This window comes from Caenorhabditis briggsae, assembly GCF_000004555.2.
Source record: "Caenorhabditis briggsae complete genome, chrV, whole genome shotgun sequence".
Classification (NCBI taxonomy): Eukaryota; Metazoa; Nematoda; class Chromadorea; order Rhabditida; family Rhabditidae; genus Caenorhabditis; species Caenorhabditis briggsae.
This window is the reverse complement of record NC_013488.2, coordinates 11,169,178-11,191,198: the sequence shown is the minus strand read 5'-3', so window position 1 is coordinate 11,191,198 and position 22,021 is coordinate 11,169,178. Positions and strand designations below refer to the sequence as shown.

Below are 22,021 nucleotides of genomic sequence, written 5' to 3'. Positions count from 1 at the left end.
GATCAGCAGCTACAAAGCTAGGCTCTCATCTGACAACAAAGTGAGAAAAGAGCGAGAGAAGCCACGAAAAACTAAGAGCAGGTTCGAAATGAAATGATATTGAGACCTCGCCCTGGGGGGAGAGAAAGATGCTCTCATATCATCATCACAAGTAGTTTTCTCGCCGCGTCCGCCCTCACTTTGGATCAATCAGCCGAAGTGGGTCCACGAACAACGTTGTCGTTTTTTTTTTTTTGCTTCTTTACACACATTCAATGGATATTCTCTTCCTGCTTTCTCGTCTTGTCTTTGTGATCCGCTCATAAAATATCGAGTTATTTGTAGGCCTACCAGTGCGCCGATCAGAAACAAATGTGCAAAAAGAGATTCCGGGGATTCGATTCTATTTGCAGTAATCCATTTCATTTACCCCTTTTTTGCCTTCACTCGTGGCCACTCTCAATTTATGTACCTTTTGCGAGAGGACAAGCAAGACCATCTGCTATTGCATAATTGGATGACAGGAGGTCGATGTTTCACCATTACCCATAATCAGAGTCCTAGTCTTTCGATGGCATATGGAATGATGATAGTCAGATAGTAAAGCTTATGGATCTGAAGGTTGTGGGTAGCTTCATCGAAATACGGTTATTTGAAAAAATCCAATGTTCTTAATTTCTCTGTCTTCTTGTTCCATTTCAACTCAAGTCGACCTTTAAGGTAAACGAACTAATGTAGCGGAAACTAATCGTTGAGAACTGATGTTCTTGATCGCTTCTCTTGAAAACGACACCACTTCTAACATCTTCGTATCCTTTTTCCCATACCATAATACCAGGAGACTACCCCAAATTACTCAATAAAAGCGTCGTTGTCGAAAAGAGGGTTCGGTTACCCGAGTCAAGGTCAAAACAAGTAAGACGAACAACTAATATTTACCACCTTCACACTGGGATAGTATACCAAGTAGTGACCAACAGGTTTCTTTAGATGTATTCAATCGTTCCTTTACACCCGAGCCTATGCTTATACACCTCGTACAAAAACAGTGTAGAAAAATAGCAGATGAGCGCGTTCCATCCCATTCCTCGAGGAAGAGGAGATGTGAGGTCAGATAACCAGAAAAGCGCGTCAGAATGTGAAAATATATTTGGGAAAGAAGTGGATCCCCAGATGAAGATGACCACAAGCTTTCGTAGATTAACAGCGATAAGCACCCATGAAATTCTTCGAAAACCGTAAAACAGGGACAATAGGAGAAAAAACATACGTTTAAAGCAGAACGGTGCTATATTTTCAGCCATATGGGAACTTTCCAAATAAATAGAAGAAACTAGAGAAGAACAATTAAATGGGAAAAGTTTTTCTTTTCTTCCAAAAACTCTGCCCACATTTAAACGATAAAGGCGCTGTTCTTCAAATCGTTTCAGTGGCTGATGGCTGTTAACCGGGATTCTTGAAGATGTATTATTATGAGAGATGGGTGTTCGGTAGAGTATAAGGACAGGTTTTTGAAACGAACACTGCAATTGTGGCAGTCGAAAGAGTATACCGACATGTGCAACATATTGAAGAAAAAAAGTAGAATGCAACAAAGAGAAGCATAATTCATTTCGAATGATTGGCAGGCGAAGGCCAGAATTATTCAGAAGGCTGACGATATATTTGAAAGCGTTCAAAACGGAATACATTAGGAGGTATACTTTCGGTCCGTAGACCCATAATGAAAAACTGAATATGAACATTTTGTAAGTTTTGCAAACGAAATGAGAAGATTGGTCATTTCAATTACTTCTGCATCTCATGTTTCATGTATATAAATCATTGAGCAATTATTGTCTCGTAATAGCGGCTTACCTTCTTTGTCATTTTTTATCCAACCAATTATATTACTGCAAATCGAAGCCATGAGCGAATCAAAAAGTGTTCGTATTTCGAGAAATACTAGTAACACTTTCTGTGAAAATCAGTGGCTTATGAATTCAGGAGTAACAGTTGGGGATAGATATTTGGAGAAGCAAAAATCTCAGCGGGATACGAACGTAGGTGATGTTGATTAGAACATTTCCTAGAAAACGAGAGTTAGGTTATTAATCAAGAGGTGATCGAAGAAGAGAATAAGAAGAATAAATGCAACAGACGATACATGTACGGCGGTTTGTAAACTAAATTATTCAGATATGAGGATAATATCTTTGCGGTGGTTGTTGTCTTCTCTCAGTCTCTTCTTCTCAGAAGATGACCAACAATGAAAACGGTCAAGACTGTTGCGGATATGCACCGGTACGATGCTAGCGACGTAACGGGCATGGCCAGTGGATAGAGGAGACGAGGCATACGCTCTACCAAGCAGAGACTCAGCGAGTGTCTGGGTGAATACATTCTATGGATGGGTGGACGGGACACACAAAAAAGGCGTGGCCATTGGGCAGCTTCTAAGAACGTACCGCTTCATTAAAAAAACAGCTGAATAACTAATTGATAGATAATTGAATGAAAAAGTAGAATTGTGGTACTACAGTAAGACTAATTTGAAATTTCGTTCTACAGTTGGGAATTACAAAAAACCTGTAATAGAAAAATTTATTAGTTTTTAACTTTGAGAATGTATCTCTATTGTTAAAGATATGAAAATGTTGTCAACTGACAAATTGTTATTCATAATATCACAAATATTTTATCAGTTGACACATTTCTGATATCTTTCACAGGAGTCAAGAAAAATTAGTTCAAACTTGACAGTATAGAGGTTCAGTTTTTACGTTACTATGTTAGGGCGAAGGGTGGATAACCCAGGGCTCTTCTCGCTTACACATCGCCAAGGTACCATCGTAAGAGGCACAAAGAATGATGACGAATCGAGTATGACTGACAGGTCCCGTTCTCTTTGCCAAGTGGGAACAGAACACAGGTGGACATAAAACCGAAAAAGGAAGAGTGTCAGGGTAAAACGCCATTAGTGCCATTTGGAATGGGAACACTAAAGACTCTCCATTTCACACAGAACCACTAAAAGCTTTTGGTTATGTTTTGAAAATGTTGGGTGGTGATTATTTGCACACCTTTTCATGCATACTATGCTTTTCCTTATTTTGACCTAATCGGGTTATAAGAATCATTACTGCGCTTATTGCTGAATCGCTTGAAAGATTCAAGTTTTGAAGATAAAAAGAATAGCTATGAATTCAAATGTTATAAAAATGTCATATTTAAATTTAGTCGTTTTAATATAATCCGCCTCATCCTGATGTTAGAAGAAACATTAAAAGTTTAGACGAAATTGCAGACAATGGCAGACTAGATGTGAGTACGCTCTCCCTAAAAATGATTGATTCGCCATAAGATGTTGTCTGAATGATTTACAACTATTGGATGTCATCTACGGCATATATTAGATGCGCTTCGTAACTAACAGACACACGCTGACACAAAATGTGCTCTATTTCGTAAAACGTACAGGTGCAGGAAACGAGCGAATCTTTACAAAAAAAACCAAAATAGATGACCCTTTACGAACCCCAACAGGTGCATAGGAAATAGCATTCAACATGAGAGACTGTATCAATAGTTCACAAATTTACAGACAGATGGCTGGATCCAGCTGTCGCCTTCTTTTCTGTTGGAATTCAACTGCTTCGATTTATATTTCGAAGGAACGAAATATGTTCTTTATGACTGAGCTCAATAGAACAATTTGGTGGACTCACCTGTCACACTTTTGATAATGCTCTTCTTGGCCAACCGAGGCGAAGGAGGTTGCAACATCTGAGAATCTAGACCAGAATATAGGAAAAATCAACAGATTACAAGCATATTGCTCGTTTCGTGAATAGGATTTTGTCAGAAGAAAGAACTAATTTGAAGAGCAGTTAAGAGCAGCACCAGTGGGGTGTGGCTTCCACAGATCTTCCTTCTGTTCCGTCTTCTTACTGCACGTTTCAATCGGTCTATCATTATTCAACTTGTGCTTCTCAGAGATTCTCCGACGAGTGCGTCTTCCCCGTCATTTTTTGTGTCCTCTTTAACTCATTAGAGAGGCCCCCTGAACCCACTGAGATAACGCATGAAATCCGGAGGGACGACGATGGTGTCGGCTGCTTCGATCGTCGGCGACCACACACAAGCGCCGACGACACATTATGAGCAGCCATTTGTCAGAAAATTATAATGAACGTGTGCTTCGCACGCACTTGAGCAGAGAGAAGACAAGGAGCACACAAACGACTTGAGGACCCAATAAACCCCCAGAGAATTGTTCTTTTCAGTAAGAAACTTTGAAAGAAAAGCGTTTCGGAAAGGACATTCTCATTAGAAGACTGATCTTGAACTCGCAGAGTCATCAAGGCGAGACCATATTACCTGGAGAATTCAGAAACTGACGGAGTGATTGATTCTTCTGATACTTGGACATTCTGCAATCTACGGAGAATAGTCGACTAGTTGATGCAGATGAAATCACTGATTTGCCATCATCGTTGTCGAAATCAAATTCATCTTCAAACGTGTCTTCATCATTTGTCATCATAAAATCCTTCAGAGTTGTTAAACTTGGAAAAGACGGTATGTAGGTTTCAGACGAGTCTTCATAATAAAGTTTCCTTTGTGATAACGAAGTTGGTCTTCCCATATCACTCATACATCCGGGTACCGCCTGCACATACATACTTTGTGACATCAACGAATTCAGCGGATCCGGATTTTTTCGGTGTACAAGTGGAGGGAGATGAGTGAGACTACCGTAACCAGAAGAGGATGTTGTGTGGCGGACCCGACGTGGAGTGCTCGAGTTGGAACGAGAGGAGTGTTCACTGCTTGTGCTGCTGAAGTATATTCGAGCACAGTCCTGGAAATAAGACTGTCAGAAAGCTGATTTTTCAAAAATAAAACTCACTTTGCTTGAGTACTTCCTCTGCCTCGGCGATTCTCCATCTCCACTATCAGAACTTCTATCCTTTGGTGATGAAGACGTCGAAGTTGTGGAAGTGAGTGCAGTTCCAAACTTTGGGTAGTTAGGCATTCCTTTCCTCTCCACAGATGATGTCCTTCCCAGTGTTGATCTTATGGCCTTTGATAATGTATCCCTCACAGATTCTCCTGTACTTCGCGTTCTTAGCATCAACCGTTCCCCCAGTGAGCCAGTAGACACACGTTCACCGCTCATTTTTGTTCAACTACAACAAGTCTGGAATGCGACTAGTAAGAAGAAGAAGTAAGTTCAAGACGGAGAAAAATGCATAAAACATGGGTTTTGAGAACTAGAGATGTTCTGCAGAAAGGAGCAACAAAAAACCAAAGCATGTATTGATACTTAGAGATGTTTTACACTAGTGACAGATATTGATGGAACAACTCACTTGACGGATTTCGTCGGGAAAATTTTCTCATCTAGCTGTACTGCCAGCTTGGAAGTAATGGGTTATGACTAAGAAAACACTTCTAACGGGATAGTCTTCTCGTTCGTATCGAGACGAGAATCATCGTAATCAAATTCAAAAAAAGGCGCGAAAGTCGGGCAGTTAGATAAAGTGGACAGGTGGCTGCGGCCTCATGAGAATAGGAAGATGATGTGAAAGAAAACTGAAGATGTGATGGAATGTGGGCACATTTTCAATGCATTCTATACAACTTTTCTTCGGCATTCATAACACGTTATGATGGGATATGTCAATGATATAAAACATCTGGTGGAGAAAAACTACAGAATAAAATTCGAGGATATAAAAGAGATAACCAATGGCTTCGTGTACAAAGTTGTAATTACAAGTTCTGGGGCTTGAAACTAAAGGGCAAAAACAAAATCAAAGAAGAGTAAAAAAAAGAGACAATAGAAACATTGAGACGAGGAAAGGTGAGATCTAGAGTTGGGAGACAGGAGGTCCGAGAGCACACCGAGGAGGAGCAGACGGCTCGACTGGACAATAGGCTGACAAGCTCTGATGAATGACCGCGACAGGAGATGAATCGAAAAATGACCAGCAGATATAAAAGAGATAGAGGTGGAGACGAGGAGGGAGATGTTCACTTCTACGACAAAAGTACACCAACACACACCTGACGGGTTGTTGGGTCCAGATGCAAATTAAATAGAAACATCCTGGATGTTTAATACGAGATTGTCTCGAAGAATTTGATAGCTTCACGCTCCTAACAACAACATATATTCCTGGTTAATGACTACAATACTGGGAAGATCATAAACCTATTCGTTCAAAATAAACAACCGAAATAAATGGTGACCTGCAATACATGTAGCGCTTCAATTTTGAGAGTATTCAATCGGGGGATTACGATACATACAACGAGTGGTCGCCTGCCTATTTTCCTCAAACCCCTCCTCATTATTATCATTTGTCAACACTCGGAGCTTCCCCGTTCTTACTAATCAAACAAACATCATGTAACTTTCTGAACAACATGCACTGTACTAATATATAACTCACAACCGTCGTTGTGGCCTTTTTGAAACTCAGATCGCCGTCTGTCCAGTGCTGTGAATGTACTATTGCCATCGAATGCGATGCTGTGACGTCTGAGAATGTACATGATTTAGGAAGAAAGAAAGCATACCCTACTTGGCTCGTAACGGACGAAGTGATCCGCCGAGAACTGAAGTCATCCGTCCTTTGAGCAGATTGTTCGTTGCAGATTTAGAGGCGCGAACACGGACGCTCTAAGAATTGTTGGAATATTTTCACAAGAAAAAAGAAAAAACTTACATCAATCCGGTGATTTTCGCCATGAGTAGATGACGAAGAGGATGATGCACTTGCAGATGATTCGTTCGCGTTGTAGACTCGTGCTTGCTGAATTTTGCGTTCAAAGTAATTGACGATTTGTTTGAGTTTATTGACTTTCATCGAGTCAGTTTGTTAGGAAATGTGGATTGCACTCAGATTTGAACTACTAACCTTCCGAACTTTAATAAGACGCGGTGTGTAATGACGATTCCGAGGTTCGAAAATTGTGTTCCGAGTGGCAGTTTCAGGGGGGAAGTATACATTCTTATCGGTTAGATTGTCTTCTGTTTCCTCTGGAATCGGCGATGGCGTTATAGTGTTAACACTCCGGCGACGAGCAGTGACACCTGAAAATATTGAGCTTGGAATCGATTTCATTAGAATTACGCACTAATTACGTCCTCATCGGTCTTCACTTCTCGGGTACCGAAATCTATCGGCGTTGCACGGTTCTGAAATGTTGCTGCGTCGTACGAGACATCAGAAATAACATTTTCCATCAAATGTGATGTATTGAGATGGGCTGGTCCCTGAAAAAGATTGACTTACAAAAAAAGTACAACATGTCGTAATCTTACTGGAATAGCAACACTCTGATTGAGAGATTCATCCATGTTATATTTTGAAGAAGATCCCGGAGATATCTGAATAGTTGATGAAGTGTTTTCTGACGGTCCGGCAGTTAGAGCAAGTTTGTGTTTTTCTTTTTTATTCATGCATGCTAATCCAAAAATGTGTTTTAGCATCCTGAAAGTGCATAAATTTTAATAAAGGTTGAAAAAAAACAGAGATGGGGAAGAAAAAAAGGCGATAACTCAATTTTGGGAGAAAACCGATGAAAGTATATTGAATGTTGCAAACGAGTAACAAAGTTGTGGGAAACAAGGAAAATATGCACGAAGAAAAGAAAAAAAATCGGTGAATCATGGGGAGCAACAACAGATTTCATTCTGACGAGTATTGAACTAGAAATACCGTAAAACCTCTAATAGAACGACACCCGGATCGTCCACTTTGAGCCTATATATCTCATTTCTTTTGAAAGATATCAAAAAGTAGTTAACTAGTAAAATGTTTATCAGGATATCAGCAACATTTTACTAGTTAGCCATTTTTTGATTTCTTTCACAGAAAATGAGATATATAGGTTCAAAGTGGACGATCCGGGTGTCGTTCTATTAGAGGTTTTACGATAGTTGAAATTACAATTTTTGAAAACAAAAAAAAACAGTTACAAGTAAAAACAATTGTACGAGGAACATTTTCACAGTAGGGGTCTCTTTGACTCTTGGGAAAGGCGGAGAGGTCAACTGTCAGGTGTTGCGCATGGTTTTTCTATGTTTGAATTACTTCGCAAGAAAAAATGTCCGGAGTTTCGAAAAAAAACAAGCGAGCCAAACCGTATAACTTTCAAAGGCGCACCCTAGAAGTGACAATGTCGCTGCGGGACCACCATTATTTTTCTAGCGTTGCGCCTATAAAACACATTACGGTTCTCGATCTGCAAGATTTGAAATCGGCAAAAGAAACGAAAGCGGGATAAACAGTTATCATTCGTTGTGAAAATAACTTCAAAGTATTAACACTTCATTTTCAGAGAAAAATTTTGTTAACAACTATTGTCGAATTAAGAAAAGTGACACCTGAGAATTTGAAAACTTTTGCTTTTTTTGATCTACGAAAAAGTGCGGCAAAAACGTAATATTTCAGAATTTCGGCTCGTTCGAGCTACTTTCGTGTTTAATTTTAGTTTTTTGCTTAAAAATAGATTCTAGAGATGCTAGCGATCATTTTTATATCAAGAAATCAAAATTTTGTTCAGAAAATCCCACTAAATTCCCATGAATAAATTTGTTATCTACAGTATCCGTTTTCGCTCCGCCCCTCGTAAATCGACACGAGCGCCGTCTCCGAGATTTTCAGGTGTCACTTTTTAAAAATCCGACAATAGATTAATTTTTTTGAAAAAATTTCAAACAGAAATAGATCATGAACGGATTCCTCGTTCCGTTTTGCCTGCAGTCACATAAACCCCTCGAAGATGCCAATGGGCTATTGGGAACTGAGAATGAAACGGGATTTGAGCTACACTCATACGAGTAGATGGACAGATTAATGGAAGACTTCTTGGATTGCTAGCTCCAGTTCTCTTGGACGTTTTGAGTAACACTGTAACGTGTTGGCTCTGATGATTGTGTAATTCCTGAAGATGTATACATTTGACAGTCAAAAATATAGTACTGTATTTACCCGGATTTCTCCTTGTATGAAATGAGCGGACTCTAATATACAGTGGGATAGTTTTAGCATTGGAACATCGGATTCAGATCCTATTTTGGGTAATTCGTAGTTGTCATTCACGAACTCTGCATTCATCATGACCTAAAGAATAGAATATATTCAATACTCCTAGAATATTAACCTCTGCGATTCCAATTTTGTATTTTAGACAGAACTGCATCTTCAAATATGATATCAATTCTGTAATATTCACGACTTTTCTCCCATCCAACTCTCTGTTTCCATTCTCTACATCAGCCATGAAGCTTCTTGTTCTTAACTTTCTGGTTATTTGGATCACTTTCGAATTTCACTTACTCATTATTTTTGATACAGTCTCCTGGTGTCTCCTGATTTTCGTCGAATAAAACTTTCATTTTCTGAACTACTTTCTTCTCCATAAGCAATCGAGATTCTCTTGAAATTCGAGCATTGTATCCACATAAAATACTTTCATCGTGTGATTGCATGAAATGAGAAAAATCTTCCTGGAAATTGATTAATTCTTTTTTGATTGTTATTTGTTCACCTACAAAATTGTGGTTATCTTCTCTGATGATGTTTTTCAAAAGGGTATCTGCTGGAATCGATAGATTAACTTCAACAATCCATTGAATCATTGAGCTTATTATGTTTTTCTCAACCGGACAATTCGTTTTTGGATAATAAATTGGTTCGATTACACAAGTTTTCACTTTCATCACATCTTGAATTTCATTTGGTTGATCACTTAGATTTCTCAGCTCTTGATAAAGTTTCATCATTGCCAAAAGGTCTGCATCATCTACCTTGAAACTGAGTTCGGGATTATATTTTCTTCTTAACTTGAGTCCATAATGGAAGCACATCAATCTTATAATTTGAATTCTTTGTTTTTCTTCTGATTTATCCAAAGAACTTCGAATTGAAAGATTTGCAAGAATCCGGCGAGTCTGTTGGAATAAATATGCGGAAGCAGAAAAATAGAAACGATGAGATGATAGTGCAATCATCTGAAGATTTTTGAGTTTTAGTTTTGGGATGTTTTCTAAATTTTACCTCTTCTGAACACTCTATCTCGTTTGAGTATCCAATAATTATTCTGAACGATGAATGCACAACTGGGAGGTTTTTCAGTTTATCGAGTACACTTTTCAGCTTTCTAACCGTAGTTTGACAACTCCTGTTGACGTTTAATAAGAGCCATATGGGTTCATCTACTAACTTTTCCAGTCTCCTAAAAGACTATGAAATTCAAAATAAAGTTTACAAGACTTACAACAGAACATGATCCAGAATTGAGAAACATCTCCAGTTAGCATTTCTGGTAACTTGTCCAAATTGAAGAATCGTAGTATAAACTTCCGCATCATACTTCATTAGAATTAGCTGTTTTGGTTCAGACTTCAAAATGAATGCGGAGAAATTGAAGAAACTATCCATAGTAATTCGATTCTTCATTTCCATTTCCAGTACTTGATAGCTGAAAAAAATATACTTCATTCATTCCTAGATTTACAATTTCACTTCATCTTATGGAATAGAAGATGGTGAACAATCATTTTATCATCACACGCCAGCATATGACACAGAAAGTTCCAGTAGAGATCCGAAATTTGGTGATTGATTTTATCATGGTTGATGTCGGAAATATTATCGAAAAGTTTCTAAAATGAGTATCACAACTTTAAAAAACGACAGAATCTGAACTCTTACGGTTTCCAGGACATTCACCAAATCAGATAAAGAAATTCTGTAGAATGGATCCAGAAGATGTAACGTGTAGCTCATTTTAATAACTTTCATAGAATAATCGATGCATTGAGACATTTTACTTTCAATTGAACGCAAAGATGTTTCAATCTGGAATAGAATAGTACAGAACAAAGCCTATTCCCATATAGATACCTCTGCGATTTCCTTGTTCCTCGCTACAATCGACGATTGCAGATTTCTAGCTTCTGCTAATAAATCGATTGCTCTCTCATCATCCAAGTCTTTTGATCTCCCCAACAAATCCAACATTTCGTTTTCAGTTTCTGAAAATATTCAAATGGAATCCACGTAACAAAATCACTTACTCTCCATCATTGCGATATCGTTATTTCTGGATTCAACCATTTCGTTATAATGGTTCAATGTTTCGGCCCAATTTGCTGATCCCATCATTTCACAGATATCATGCCTCAACTCTCCGTCACTAAACTGATTGTCAATTATGACAGACTTTTTCAAATTGAGATTATTGGCTCCTCTTGTTCTAAAGAACACTCTGAAGTTTTTGTTAACTTCATGCTGATGGTTTCCAATTTTGATAACCTGAAACAAAGAATCTATTGAAATCATTGCTAATCAACCCACGATTTCTTCCTCCATCTGACTGTAATATTCTGCATTATCGATTTCTTCCGCCGCTTTCAAATTTTCTTGATTAATTTCAAAAAGCAAAACTGAATTCGAAGCTAGACACTGCTGGCGTTCAGCTTCTGACCATTGATTCGAGACAACTACTTTTTCGAATTTTGATTCTAAGAATTCCAAAGCTCGGCTATCATCGTTAATGAAACAGATTGGATCATCAACCAGCATAACCAAGGTTTTCAAGTCACAAGCGATTGTTATTTCCAATTTTGGGAACAAGCTTCTCATGGTCTTTCGAAGCTCTTTCTGGAATAATTAGACAATTTTTTGTCAAATTTCAAATCAGGAAATCACTTCTCTCTGATCAATTGGCAACTTCCCAAAAATATGCAACGCTAGAGCAGATCCAACAGAATACGGTACACTCAATGAATCTTCGTGAGTGACATCCGTTATTTTACTTTTCCATTTGTCTTTCTCTCCACTCAACGCTTGAACAAGTCTTTCGGCTCTTTCCATTCGAACCTCACAACTGGAAATTTGGGATTCCAGTTCCTGTTTCTTTTGACACATCTGACTGAATTGATCTGATAATCCTTGCAATTTTTCTGTTACTTTCTGAAAAGGTCCGAACATTTTTTGTCAGTTCACAATCTAACTTACCAGCAAAGCTTTTCTCTTCACTTCTAATTGTTTTAAATGCTGCTTCACCAAAACTTCCGCTTTTCTCAATCTCTCCCGTTTTGGCTCTACGATCTTACTGATTTGATTATACATATCAATTGCCAGAACCCATCTGCACAGACCCTCGGCTGCTAATGAACACTGTTTGACCTTGTCTGGATCGAATTCTTCTTTTGATAAATATTTATCTCTTATCAATTTCATCGTTTTTTTGCTCATCGAATCTCTTGCAAAACTTCGAATTTTGGCCAGAAAATGAATATCCGACAGGAGTTTTTGACCGGATACCCAGTAATCATTTACAACTTCTCCGATTTCATTTGTTATTTTGGCTGGTTTCACTCCAAGAAGAATACAAACTGCTTCCATACAAAGACGTACTGCATATGGGGGAAATCTCATAGTTTTTAGAGAAGATACATCACTTTGGGTCATTGTTTCAAGTGCTTCAACTGCTGATTCTAATGCTGGAATGGCGGATGTCAACTCTGCCTCTGATTCGGCCTGGAAAAAGAATTCGATTAAGAAAATAAAAAATATTTCCTCACCTTCAAAGATTGAGCTTTGGTAGCAGCTTCATTTGACTTGTTCTCGTTGGCAGCCACTACTTCTCTAGCGTTCTCAACATCAATTGTTTCTTTTTCGATTGTACTCATCAACATACTGAAATTGGATTTTAAACTAGATAATCATAATTTTCAAGTACCTCGTCTCAATTGAAGTCCTCACCAACTGTGGTTGCAATCTCAACAATTCACCCTGCATTCCAGCCACTTGCTCTTCGGCTCTCTTCATTTTTTCCATTCCTTTTTCATATTTTGTCATGGTTTTCCTAACTTCTTCTTTCTTTTTCTTCGCTAACTTTGTAATTGTTGAGATCATTTTTAATTTTTCAGCTCTGGTATTCAATATCTTCATCGAAATCAACTCATCTATGACTTTCATTAGCTGCTCTGTTTGTTGTTTTGAAAACAGCCCAGAATTATGTAGCTCGTCGAGAATCTCCTGTTCCTGCTCTTTTCTAGAAGGATCTCCCCACCAGACTAGAATCATCATGGATAAAAGCATTCGATGGCAATTCATAAACCAAGAAAAATCAGAAGATTTCAGTATTAGAGACACTTTTAAAGCGGACAGTTTCGTCTCCAGCATCTCCCATATTCCTTTGCCTTCCAGAGTATGTTTCTCTCCAAATTCTGACAGCATCAATCGTGAGAGATATCTTGGAGGAATCAATTTATAACCGCAAATACATTTCATATCTACTAAAATAGTTTCAGCAATTTCCTCATCTGGAGATACAGTCAATCCAAGAACGGTTTCTTTTCCATCGATTAGAGAATCTCTTAATACTCGATTCATCAAATCTCCCCATTCTTCTTTCGTCTTGATTCCTTGATTTGTGTACAACATATGTCGACTAAGTTCCGTGGATACCATTAGAGCTTCCAAAGCCTTTGAAGTATCATTTCCCACAACCACAACATGTCCGTAGTTGGTTTGGTTTACCTTCTCAATGATATTGATGTTTTCAGCATCTGTGGGTGACAGAATAACGTTATCACATCTTATTCTTTTGTTCCTTTCTACCAATTCTTTCGTTGCGCTGAAAAAAACTTATTGGAAGGGGGAAAAAAAAAATTAAAACTCGTACTTCAAATAAATCGAACAGAGCTCTCCAACTTCGATATACGTCTTTCCTCGAACCAAATCGTATCTTTCCGATGTTTTCAACTCGAAAACCTTCTCATAGAGACTTAGAATTCTGGCATCCAACATAGCACCAATTAAATTGTTTTGAATCGAATCGCTGATTTCTTTGATCTTGATGTCCTTCGTTATGTTTTTCAGAACTGATGAATAGTTGGACAGTGGGAAAAGTGTTAAGGATTGTTCCCCAGTTATGTCCATCCAGTTGATTGGAAACAAGAATCTTTGAATTCGTTTGTGAAACGTTTCAACGGAGTAAGAAGTCACAAACAACGTTTTCTGTAGTTTATGAGAATTAAAAATACTGTGAAATCCTGTAATAGAGTGGTCCAATAACTTTTAATTTTGAGGCACTGATCCTGTCAAAAATATGACGAAGTTGTCAACTGATCAAAGTTTATCATAATATCAAAAACATTTTATCACTTGAAATTTTTTGGATATCTTGCATAGGAGCCAAGAAAAATTACCTCGAACTTGTCAGTGTGGGGGCCCTTCTATTACAGGTTTTACGGTAAATGAATATTAGGCCAAATCTCACCATAATGTGTTTTCTCTCATATTGATGTCTCAGCCAGTCTATCACTTCTGAAGGTGCATTTTCAATCCCTCGAATTAAGAAGAAATTGGATCCTTCCTGAGGATCATCGAAATCTTTTTCCTGATGCTGATGGCCACCACTAAATATTAAAAAAAATCGATTTAACGAAATTTATAAATTCAATCTTACAACATGATTGCACAGTTATCAACGAATTGTTTGATTTCTTCAATCGTTACTTTCTCATCAATACACATTGTAATCGTGTGCCATCCGAGAGCATCAAGTTCAGCTTGTAGACGAGACAAAAATTCGTAAAACTCCTGACTGGGAGGGCAAATCAGAAGAGGAATGAATTCAGAATAGAGTATCATACTGATGGAGTGAATTAGATAAAAATGAGATGGAGAAATGTCCATGCCTTCTTTGTAAGTATACCATCCATCCGAGTAAGGTACATTACTGTAGAATTCTAGAAGTTTCTCGTTCTTAAAATCAGAATTGGAGTTAGAAGAACCACAACTAATTTCTTACCGATTTGAAAAAGAAACTCATCAACTGTGTAGCTGGCACGAAAGTTAGCAACGACATTATGAGAATGTGCTCAAATACTTTTTCACTGTTTGTAATTATCTGTTTTCTGGAAAGAAGAGAAAATTAAATGAGTCTCTAACTGATTTCTAACTTCAATCCCTCGATTTTCCTGATCAATTCAAGTTTTCGGTACTTGAATTCTGAATAATAATTTAGAACATCATCTAGTCTTTGTTGTTCCGTCTGATCTAGCATCGTTTCTTTGATAAACGCATCATTGTTATTGAGGAAAACTAAAGGTAGAGATTTCAAGTCATCTGTTAAACAGTCCGTTTCAATTATGACTCGTTCGCTAGAGGCAATAATTGGAAGTTCTCGCCATGGAAACAACTGAAAATTCGCGGATTTATAGCTTGCGATTCTAACGAAATTACCGTATTCTCATTCATGAGTCTGTGTATCCACTGTCTGGTTTTGGAACTCATGAAACCGTCTATTACAATCCATTTGTTGGGTCGTCTCATATTTTTCAACTGAAGTTATTTTAGTTTTAAGTGTATTCTTCCATGAACTTACAGACTCTCCAAATGGTTTAATATCTTCCCATAGACCAAATTGTACTTCTAAATCTGCTGATTTCAATTTCGCCGCCTTCGCAATTACTCTTGATTTCCCAGTTTGACTACCACCATAAACCACAACAACCTGATGATTTTGTAGTAGATTAACAAGATCTTCAATCTTTTCTCTTATTGGTAATGGATCGGTGTCCAGCATTTTTCGTGGTACATCCGAACTTTTTGGCGTTTTTGCTGGGGTTGGCGATTTTTTGGGCTTTGGATTGAGCGAGATATTCAGAAGACTTTCAAGAAGTTTCTTGTTCTGAAAAGACATGTTCTTAGATACTGTTGATTTCCTTAGAAAACCTTTTTGTTCAAAGAAATACTCAAGCAACGGAAAATGGAATTTTCGATTACTTGTTCTTGTTCTAGATCTTCGTTCTCCAAAATTTTTGTAATCATTGATTCTGTGTAGTTCCTCCACAGATTCTCTGCTCTTGTGTAGCTTTCCAATTCGGTTATAACTTGGAACTTTTGAACTTTTTTCTCTCGATGAGCAATGCTATTCAAAGAAAGAATCTCATCAATCAGTTTCAGATAGGAATTGGATCCCAACTGTAGTCTTCTTGCGGTTTGCAAAGCTTGAGATGATCTGAATTTTAGATTTTTACAATGTAGAATTTCGATAAAACTGACAATAAAAAAATAAAAGATGCATTCAGCGTGATTTCGGATTCGAAATGGTACTTCAGATTCAATAGACAGTGGCTGCTATAAACATCTTTCTCTGTAGATTTTCCAAGATCTTCACAACTGTTTTCTTCTATGAAAACGGTTCCACCAAACAAAAGAGACCCTTCGATGAGCATTTTACAATCCATTTCCTGATCTGTATCACAAATTGCAAATGGTTTTCCAAGTGCTCCGGATATTTGACGAGCCGAATTGGCATCAATACCATGGACTTTCCCATTGAATCCAAAATGATTCATATATATGAAATGTCTGCAAAAATCCAAATAGTTTCCATTAATTTAGTTATACTAACTTGACTGATTCATCGATCAATCTGTTGTCAACCATATAATCGATTCCTTGAACCTCATAATCATATCTAGTGGAAACTGTACCAACACGAATGAAGACATTTTCCATGTGCCAATAATATCGCAGCTGGGAAATCCATCGATAATCATCAATGAAAATAACTTGCTCATTTATAAACTTGTTTACCAGATGGTTAGCTGGAAGAAAAAGAGATTGCAGAGATCTTCTGTTATAAACACACCTGACTTGTAGATGTGATATAAAACCGGCAGAAACTCTTTCCTATTTTGTTTATGTATGATGGCGTGTTGACAGTCTCGAATACATATTTTCAGCTCACTTCCGAGAATCTGAAACCTTGAAGTCCGCGTCCAGTATTTTCATTTTTCTTACGGTCATTGAGTTTTGTTTCATGCTATTCTCCATCTGCCAAGTGAATGCGATTTTCAGATAAACGGAGGCAACCTGAATAGGTTCACTCAGAATAGATTCTACTGGGCTCAATTTGTAGTTCATCTTTTCGATCAGCAGCCTGATGCGGGTTCTAAGAGTGTATTTTATCTGAGCATCTAATTCATGCATCCATTTCTCCACGTGTCTTTTTGAAAGATTCACATTCACAGGTTTGACAAGAGAAATGGTTTCATGTTTCGTTGAAACTGATACTATCTCCATTTTGGTATTCTGATCGAATGTAACCAGAGATGGAAACAGAAGAGGGATGTAGGATTTGCAATTCGCTGGCTCCCGACTATCACAAATCAATGAGAGAACAAGCTCATCGGAAAGTGAGAAGAGCCGTGGGAACACTGCTCTTTTCTTTCGGAGATATGCATGAAATCCATTCTCCATACGTCCGAAAAGGACTTCCAACTCGGAAAGATCAATATTCAATTGTTGAACCAGATCCATTTGCTCAAGAATCGGACGTTCTTCTGTCTGAAAACATTTGAAATTCTAATCGAAAATGCTTCCGAAGCACTCACAATCTGATTATTGATATGAAGCCATCGCAAGGATATTTTCTTGAATGTTCTGAATTCATGTGGCATCTGGTATGCAATATCTTCTGTTGAGAAAACTCCTTCAATCTTTTTCCATCTGAGATCACATCTCTTGTACAAATGAACAAAATTATTGAGATTGAGAAGAGTATCCAACCAATGTCGAATATGATCCAGGATTGAAAATGCATGTGGAGAAGATAGAATCGTTTGACTTCTTGCTAAATGAGCCTGCATCTGAACATTCAATTCAGTCGTCAGAAGTTCTCCTCCTTGATGAGTCATGAATGTAGCTGACTTCCATTGACTTCTCATTTTGTCTATCGATGTTTCCAGAACCCTTTCTTTTTCAGCTTGAGCTCCGACCTAAACTTTCAAAACTCTTAGAATGCATTAAAGAAACAGTACCTGCTCAAATTTGTCAGCTTTCTCAATAAAATTCATTTCGAGTAGTTCACTGACAAGAGGATTTCCTTCCACTTTGACACTTGTTTCAGAGTCTTGAAGTATCATTTTCCAGTGTCTATCTTTCATTGCTTGACATGATATTGCTCCGAGAACCGGAAGCAGTTTTTCGAATTCCACGAGAACATTCTGGATTTTCAGCAATGCCTCTTTGGAAGTCGTCGCATGTTCCTGAAAATGAATATGAGTCCGGTCTGAAAGAGTTTCAGAATACATTAATGGCGGTTGCTGCTTCCATGAGATTGTCTTTTTCAGATTGAAGACGTTCAGTTTCCGCTACCAAAAAGTTATGATCCACATCTGATATTCTCACTGAAACAGTTTTTATTTGAAACTATTTCAAGTTAGTTTATTTTACTTCTCAAGCAAGATTCGTGATGCAGAAGTGTTTTGAAATGTAGGGTTGATAGTTTCGAGAAGAATGCGCAAACTTTTGCGATTCTTATGCAATCTATCGGCGAGGAAGGAAGTCCGAGTAGAGACCGTTGGCCAATTAGTTTCTGAACAAATATTCTATATTGAAAATGATAGTTTCGTTTACCTCATCTTTTCCTTTTAAAATTGCACTTCTCTCTTCGAGATTTCCCATTTTGATCTGTACTTTCTGAACCTCGTTGATCCGAACTGCACTTCTGTACTTCTTCAAACAGTCCAACCACTCTTTCTCAATCATTTCACATTCATAATAATTTTTGGAGGTTTGATCCGAAACTTGTTTTGTAATCCATTGTCGTTCATGATTGATACGATCCCAGACAAAGTTTACAAGTTGATCCAATTTGAATCCAAGTCGCGAAATTTCATAAAACTGCCTAATATCTAATCGGGAATTGTGAAATATTCCATATAAACTTTGTATGCTTTTCCAACGCATTGAATTTTTACCTTGATATTCGGAAGCTCATTCTGAACCTCTTCAATATTTCGAAGCTGTACAAGAACATCATTTCGAAACAGTTTTCCTGAGCATAAAGTGAATAACTCGCGAATTTTTGTATTCTTCACAATAAGCCTTGTCAAAATAATATGTTTTAGTCTTTCCTCCGATTCGGTGATCTTTGCTAAAGATCTCTTTTTGATATCTCGACTGTCGTAAATGGTGAATCCTTTCAAAACTCGTGTTCCTTGCTTCAAAACCTGTTCTCTTATATCTAGAATTTCTTTCGCTATTCTCTCCCAGAACGCAACGTCATCTGGATCTTTCGAGAACGAAACAAGCATTTCCTGTACCTCCGAAATTCTGGAGTTGAGTAGCTCGAAAGGTTGCGGAAGTGGTTTGAACACGATGCTCTCTGAATCGAACCAATTTCTGACGTCAATCCATGCTTCAGTGAACATTCTCGGATAGATTTTATGGTCGACTCGAGGTACTAAAAGTTGAATTAGGAATTTATTGGGATTAAAAAAAACTTACTTTTACATAAATCGAGAAGAATGTTGATTCTCTGCCAATAATCAAATTCTTTCTCATCTTCATTCAGAATTATTATCAACTTTGCTCTATCATCAATATCGAAAAATGTTTTGATACGAGTTATGTTCTCCAAAACAACATCATACAGTAATCTGGCCATTGTAGCTGCGACTGCATTGAATACGGTATGTGATTGAGCAGTGACAAACAATGGTATCCACGAAGCACCTTCATCCAACATCAAATTTGCCACTGCCATTGGCCACTCGAAAGAAAGGATTTTCTTGGTATAAACCACAAAATCTTTGAGTTGTTTCTCCAGTTCCGGCACACTTCTTCCATTCTCACTCAACAAAAATGAGCAATCAATCAGACATCTGTCTCTATATTTTTTGAAAAACATTGTTATTATTTTGTTGTTCAGTCGCAGCTGATTGCAGATTTTTTCAGTATTCTGAGCCATTGTATGCCTCCAGGGAGCTCGTCCAATACATGGAATTCTGAATCAAAATTGGTTGTTGAATACGATTGGCAAAGATTCGATACCTGACATTATCTCCTTTCAGATAAGCATTCGCTGCATCTCGGGTCCAATCCTTCCAATTTGTGCTCAATTCTCTTATTGTAGTTTCTAATCCTCCTTCTTTCAGTTTTTCAGAAAGACTCTCAATTTGGCCCTTCCAAGCAGGAAACGAGGGAAGGCATTCTTCATGAAGAACGTCTTCAGTTTTAAAATCAGTATGAGTCGTTTTGATTCTATAATTGAGTAACTTATTGGCATTAAACATATAAAACCTACTTTTTTCTAATCGATGACGCTTCTCTAGGTCTCTTGATTTTTTTTCCATCAATCTCGATTCCTCTATGAAAGGTTAGTCTTCCATTTTGCTTCCGGATTCGTTTACCTTGATTGTTATGGTGGACAAGTTTTCGATTACTGTAGTCAAGGTCTCGAGGAATGTCTCGACAGGTCAATCCATGACACTTAGGATGATAGATATTTCCAAATCCGATTTCGTACATTTCAAATAGGAGAAAGGTGAAGTATTTGGAATGAGAAGCGAGGGTAGGAAACTTATGAAACGGCAGTGGTGAAGTGAAGTGTGAAGTTGAATATCCGATTGGATGGCTCTCCGAGAGAAGGAACTTACGTTCACAAATTTTAATGGGTTTTCAGGTAATTAAAATTAGAATTCGTAGAGTTTAAAAAATTGAGTGAATGTTCGCTCACATTCAGAATTTTCACTCGCTATCAGTATTTTTGTTTCTAAATGACGATGTCATTGAGAATGAACAAGCCAGGTTGTGAAAAACCGAAATTAGTGCTTGAAAAAATATATAATTTCCTTTGATTTCACTTATATTTTTCCCCAGTGTCATTTCTTTCGATAAAATTGACTTTTCTGGATTTGTAATTCAAAGAGGACAACAATAAAAATCAGCAGTTGAACTATCGAAATTGTCCAAATAATATATTGTCAACTGATAAACTGATAATCATAATATCAGAAGCATTTTGTCAGTTGTTACATTTTTGATATCTTGCATAGGGATTGAGATAACCGAGCTCAAATTTGAGGGTGTCGGAGCCCTTCTATTAAAGGTTTTACGGAAGTCTATCTTTTGTTCCGAGCAACATAACAAGGGAGCCTGTTTTTCAAAATGCATCAAAATATTTCTGCTGCTCATTTGAACATTTATACATATAAAAAACAACGAAAAGCCCCGGAAAAAACTCCTGTATACAAAGGTTTCTAGAATCTTTGAGATCCTCATTAGACTTGTTTCCGATTTCTTCGTGTACTTTCAAACATCCCTAGATTTTTAAAGAGTTTTGTGAAATTAGAATCTTTTAGAATCCCCTAGAATCCCCTAGAACCTCCTTGAATCCCCTAGAATCCCCTAGAACCTCCTTGAATCCCCTAGAATCCCCTAGAACCTCCTTGAATCCCCTAGAATCCCCTAGAACCTCCTTGAATCCCCTAGAATCCCATAGAATCTTTTAGAAATACATTCTCTAGGTTTTAGTTGATTTTATAAGAATTCATTTTAAACTTTCTGGATTCATGATTCTTATCTAGGGCCCCGTCGGCTATGGTATACTAGAATTCCTTGCAAGTTTCAGTATGCCAATGGTTTAGCTGGTTCTAGAGGTTCATGAAGGTTAGAATGTGTGTTTTGAGTTCTCCTAGAATCTCCTAGAATGCCCTAGAACCCACTAGAATCCCCTAGAATCCCATAGAATCTTTTAGAAATTCTCTAGGTTTTAGTTGATTTAATGAGAAATCATTTGCCACTTTCTGGATTAACTATATTCTCTGCAATATTGGAAAAACAACGTCGATGATGACGATTTTCTTTCGCCTTGAATATGTACATTTTTACAGTAAACTTTTCAGACTCAACAAAGTCGTTAAAATTTTATGATTTCAGATTGTTCTGAATTGTTTATAACAAAAATGTTCTGGTTATTTTCCCCAATTTTTCGAACTTTGTTAACTAGTGTCTTGTTAAATCTTATGTTCACACTTTTGTGATATTTTTGTAAAGAATTTTTTGAGAGACCTGAATAAACTTCTTCGAGATACTTTCTTAACTTTGAGGTCAGAAAACAATTTCAAGGTTCTCCGATTGTTGCGAAGATTCCTGACTGTATGAAACTTATGTTTTTTCAATGTGAGATCTTGAAAATCTTTAATGTTAATACAGAAGGAGAAAGAATAAAT

The 22,021-nt window shown here is 37.5% G+C and overlaps 3 protein-coding genes across 3 annotated transcripts; all 3 read right to left on the bottom strand.

The window, feature by feature from the left end:
* Positions 1–3,218: 3,218 nt before the first annotated feature.
* Positions 3,219–5,140, bottom strand: CBG09429 (the record flags this gene model as incomplete). Its single annotated transcript, XM_045237690.1, has 4 exons — positions 3,219–3,297; positions 3,687–3,744; positions 4,339–4,822; positions 4,871–5,140. 4 exons carry the CDS (start codon positions 5,138–5,140, stop codon positions 3,219–3,221), a joined length of 891 nt encoding a protein of 296 aa, XP_045094051.1.
* A 1,407-nt stretch (positions 5,141–6,547) lies between these two features.
* On the bottom strand, positions 6,548–7,462 carry CBG09430 (the record flags this gene model as incomplete). Its single annotated transcript, XM_002636907.2, has 5 exons — positions 6,548–6,649; positions 6,696–6,782; positions 6,888–7,063; positions 7,108–7,246; positions 7,295–7,462. 5 exons carry the CDS (start codon positions 7,460–7,462, stop codon positions 6,548–6,550), a joined length of 672 nt encoding a protein of 223 aa, XP_002636953.2.
* A 1,241-nt stretch (positions 7,463–8,703) lies between these two features.
* On the bottom strand, positions 8,704–20,318 carry Cbr-dhc-3 (the record flags this gene model as incomplete). Its single annotated transcript, XM_045237689.1, has 35 exons — positions 8,704–8,919; positions 8,967–9,098; positions 9,139–9,280; positions 9,315–9,988; positions 10,035–10,212; positions 10,255–10,458; positions 10,503–10,642; positions 10,692–10,838; positions 10,884–11,014; positions 11,057–11,294; positions 11,337–11,642; positions 11,691–11,954; positions 12,000–12,524; positions 12,569–12,701; positions 12,727–13,626; positions 13,675–14,009; positions 14,272–14,410; positions 14,461–14,759; positions 14,806–14,911; positions 14,957–15,195; positions 15,219–15,338; positions 15,382–15,687; positions 15,732–16,017; positions 16,062–16,370; positions 16,414–16,689; positions 16,753–17,351; positions 17,399–17,782; positions 17,825–18,052; positions 18,096–18,193; positions 18,240–18,381; positions 18,423–18,689; positions 18,734–19,251; positions 19,296–19,795; positions 19,842–20,051; positions 20,095–20,318. 35 exons carry the CDS (start codon positions 20,316–20,318, stop codon positions 8,704–8,706), a joined length of 9,915 nt encoding a protein of 3,304 aa, XP_045094050.1.
* Positions 20,319–22,021: the final 1,703 nt, after the last annotated feature.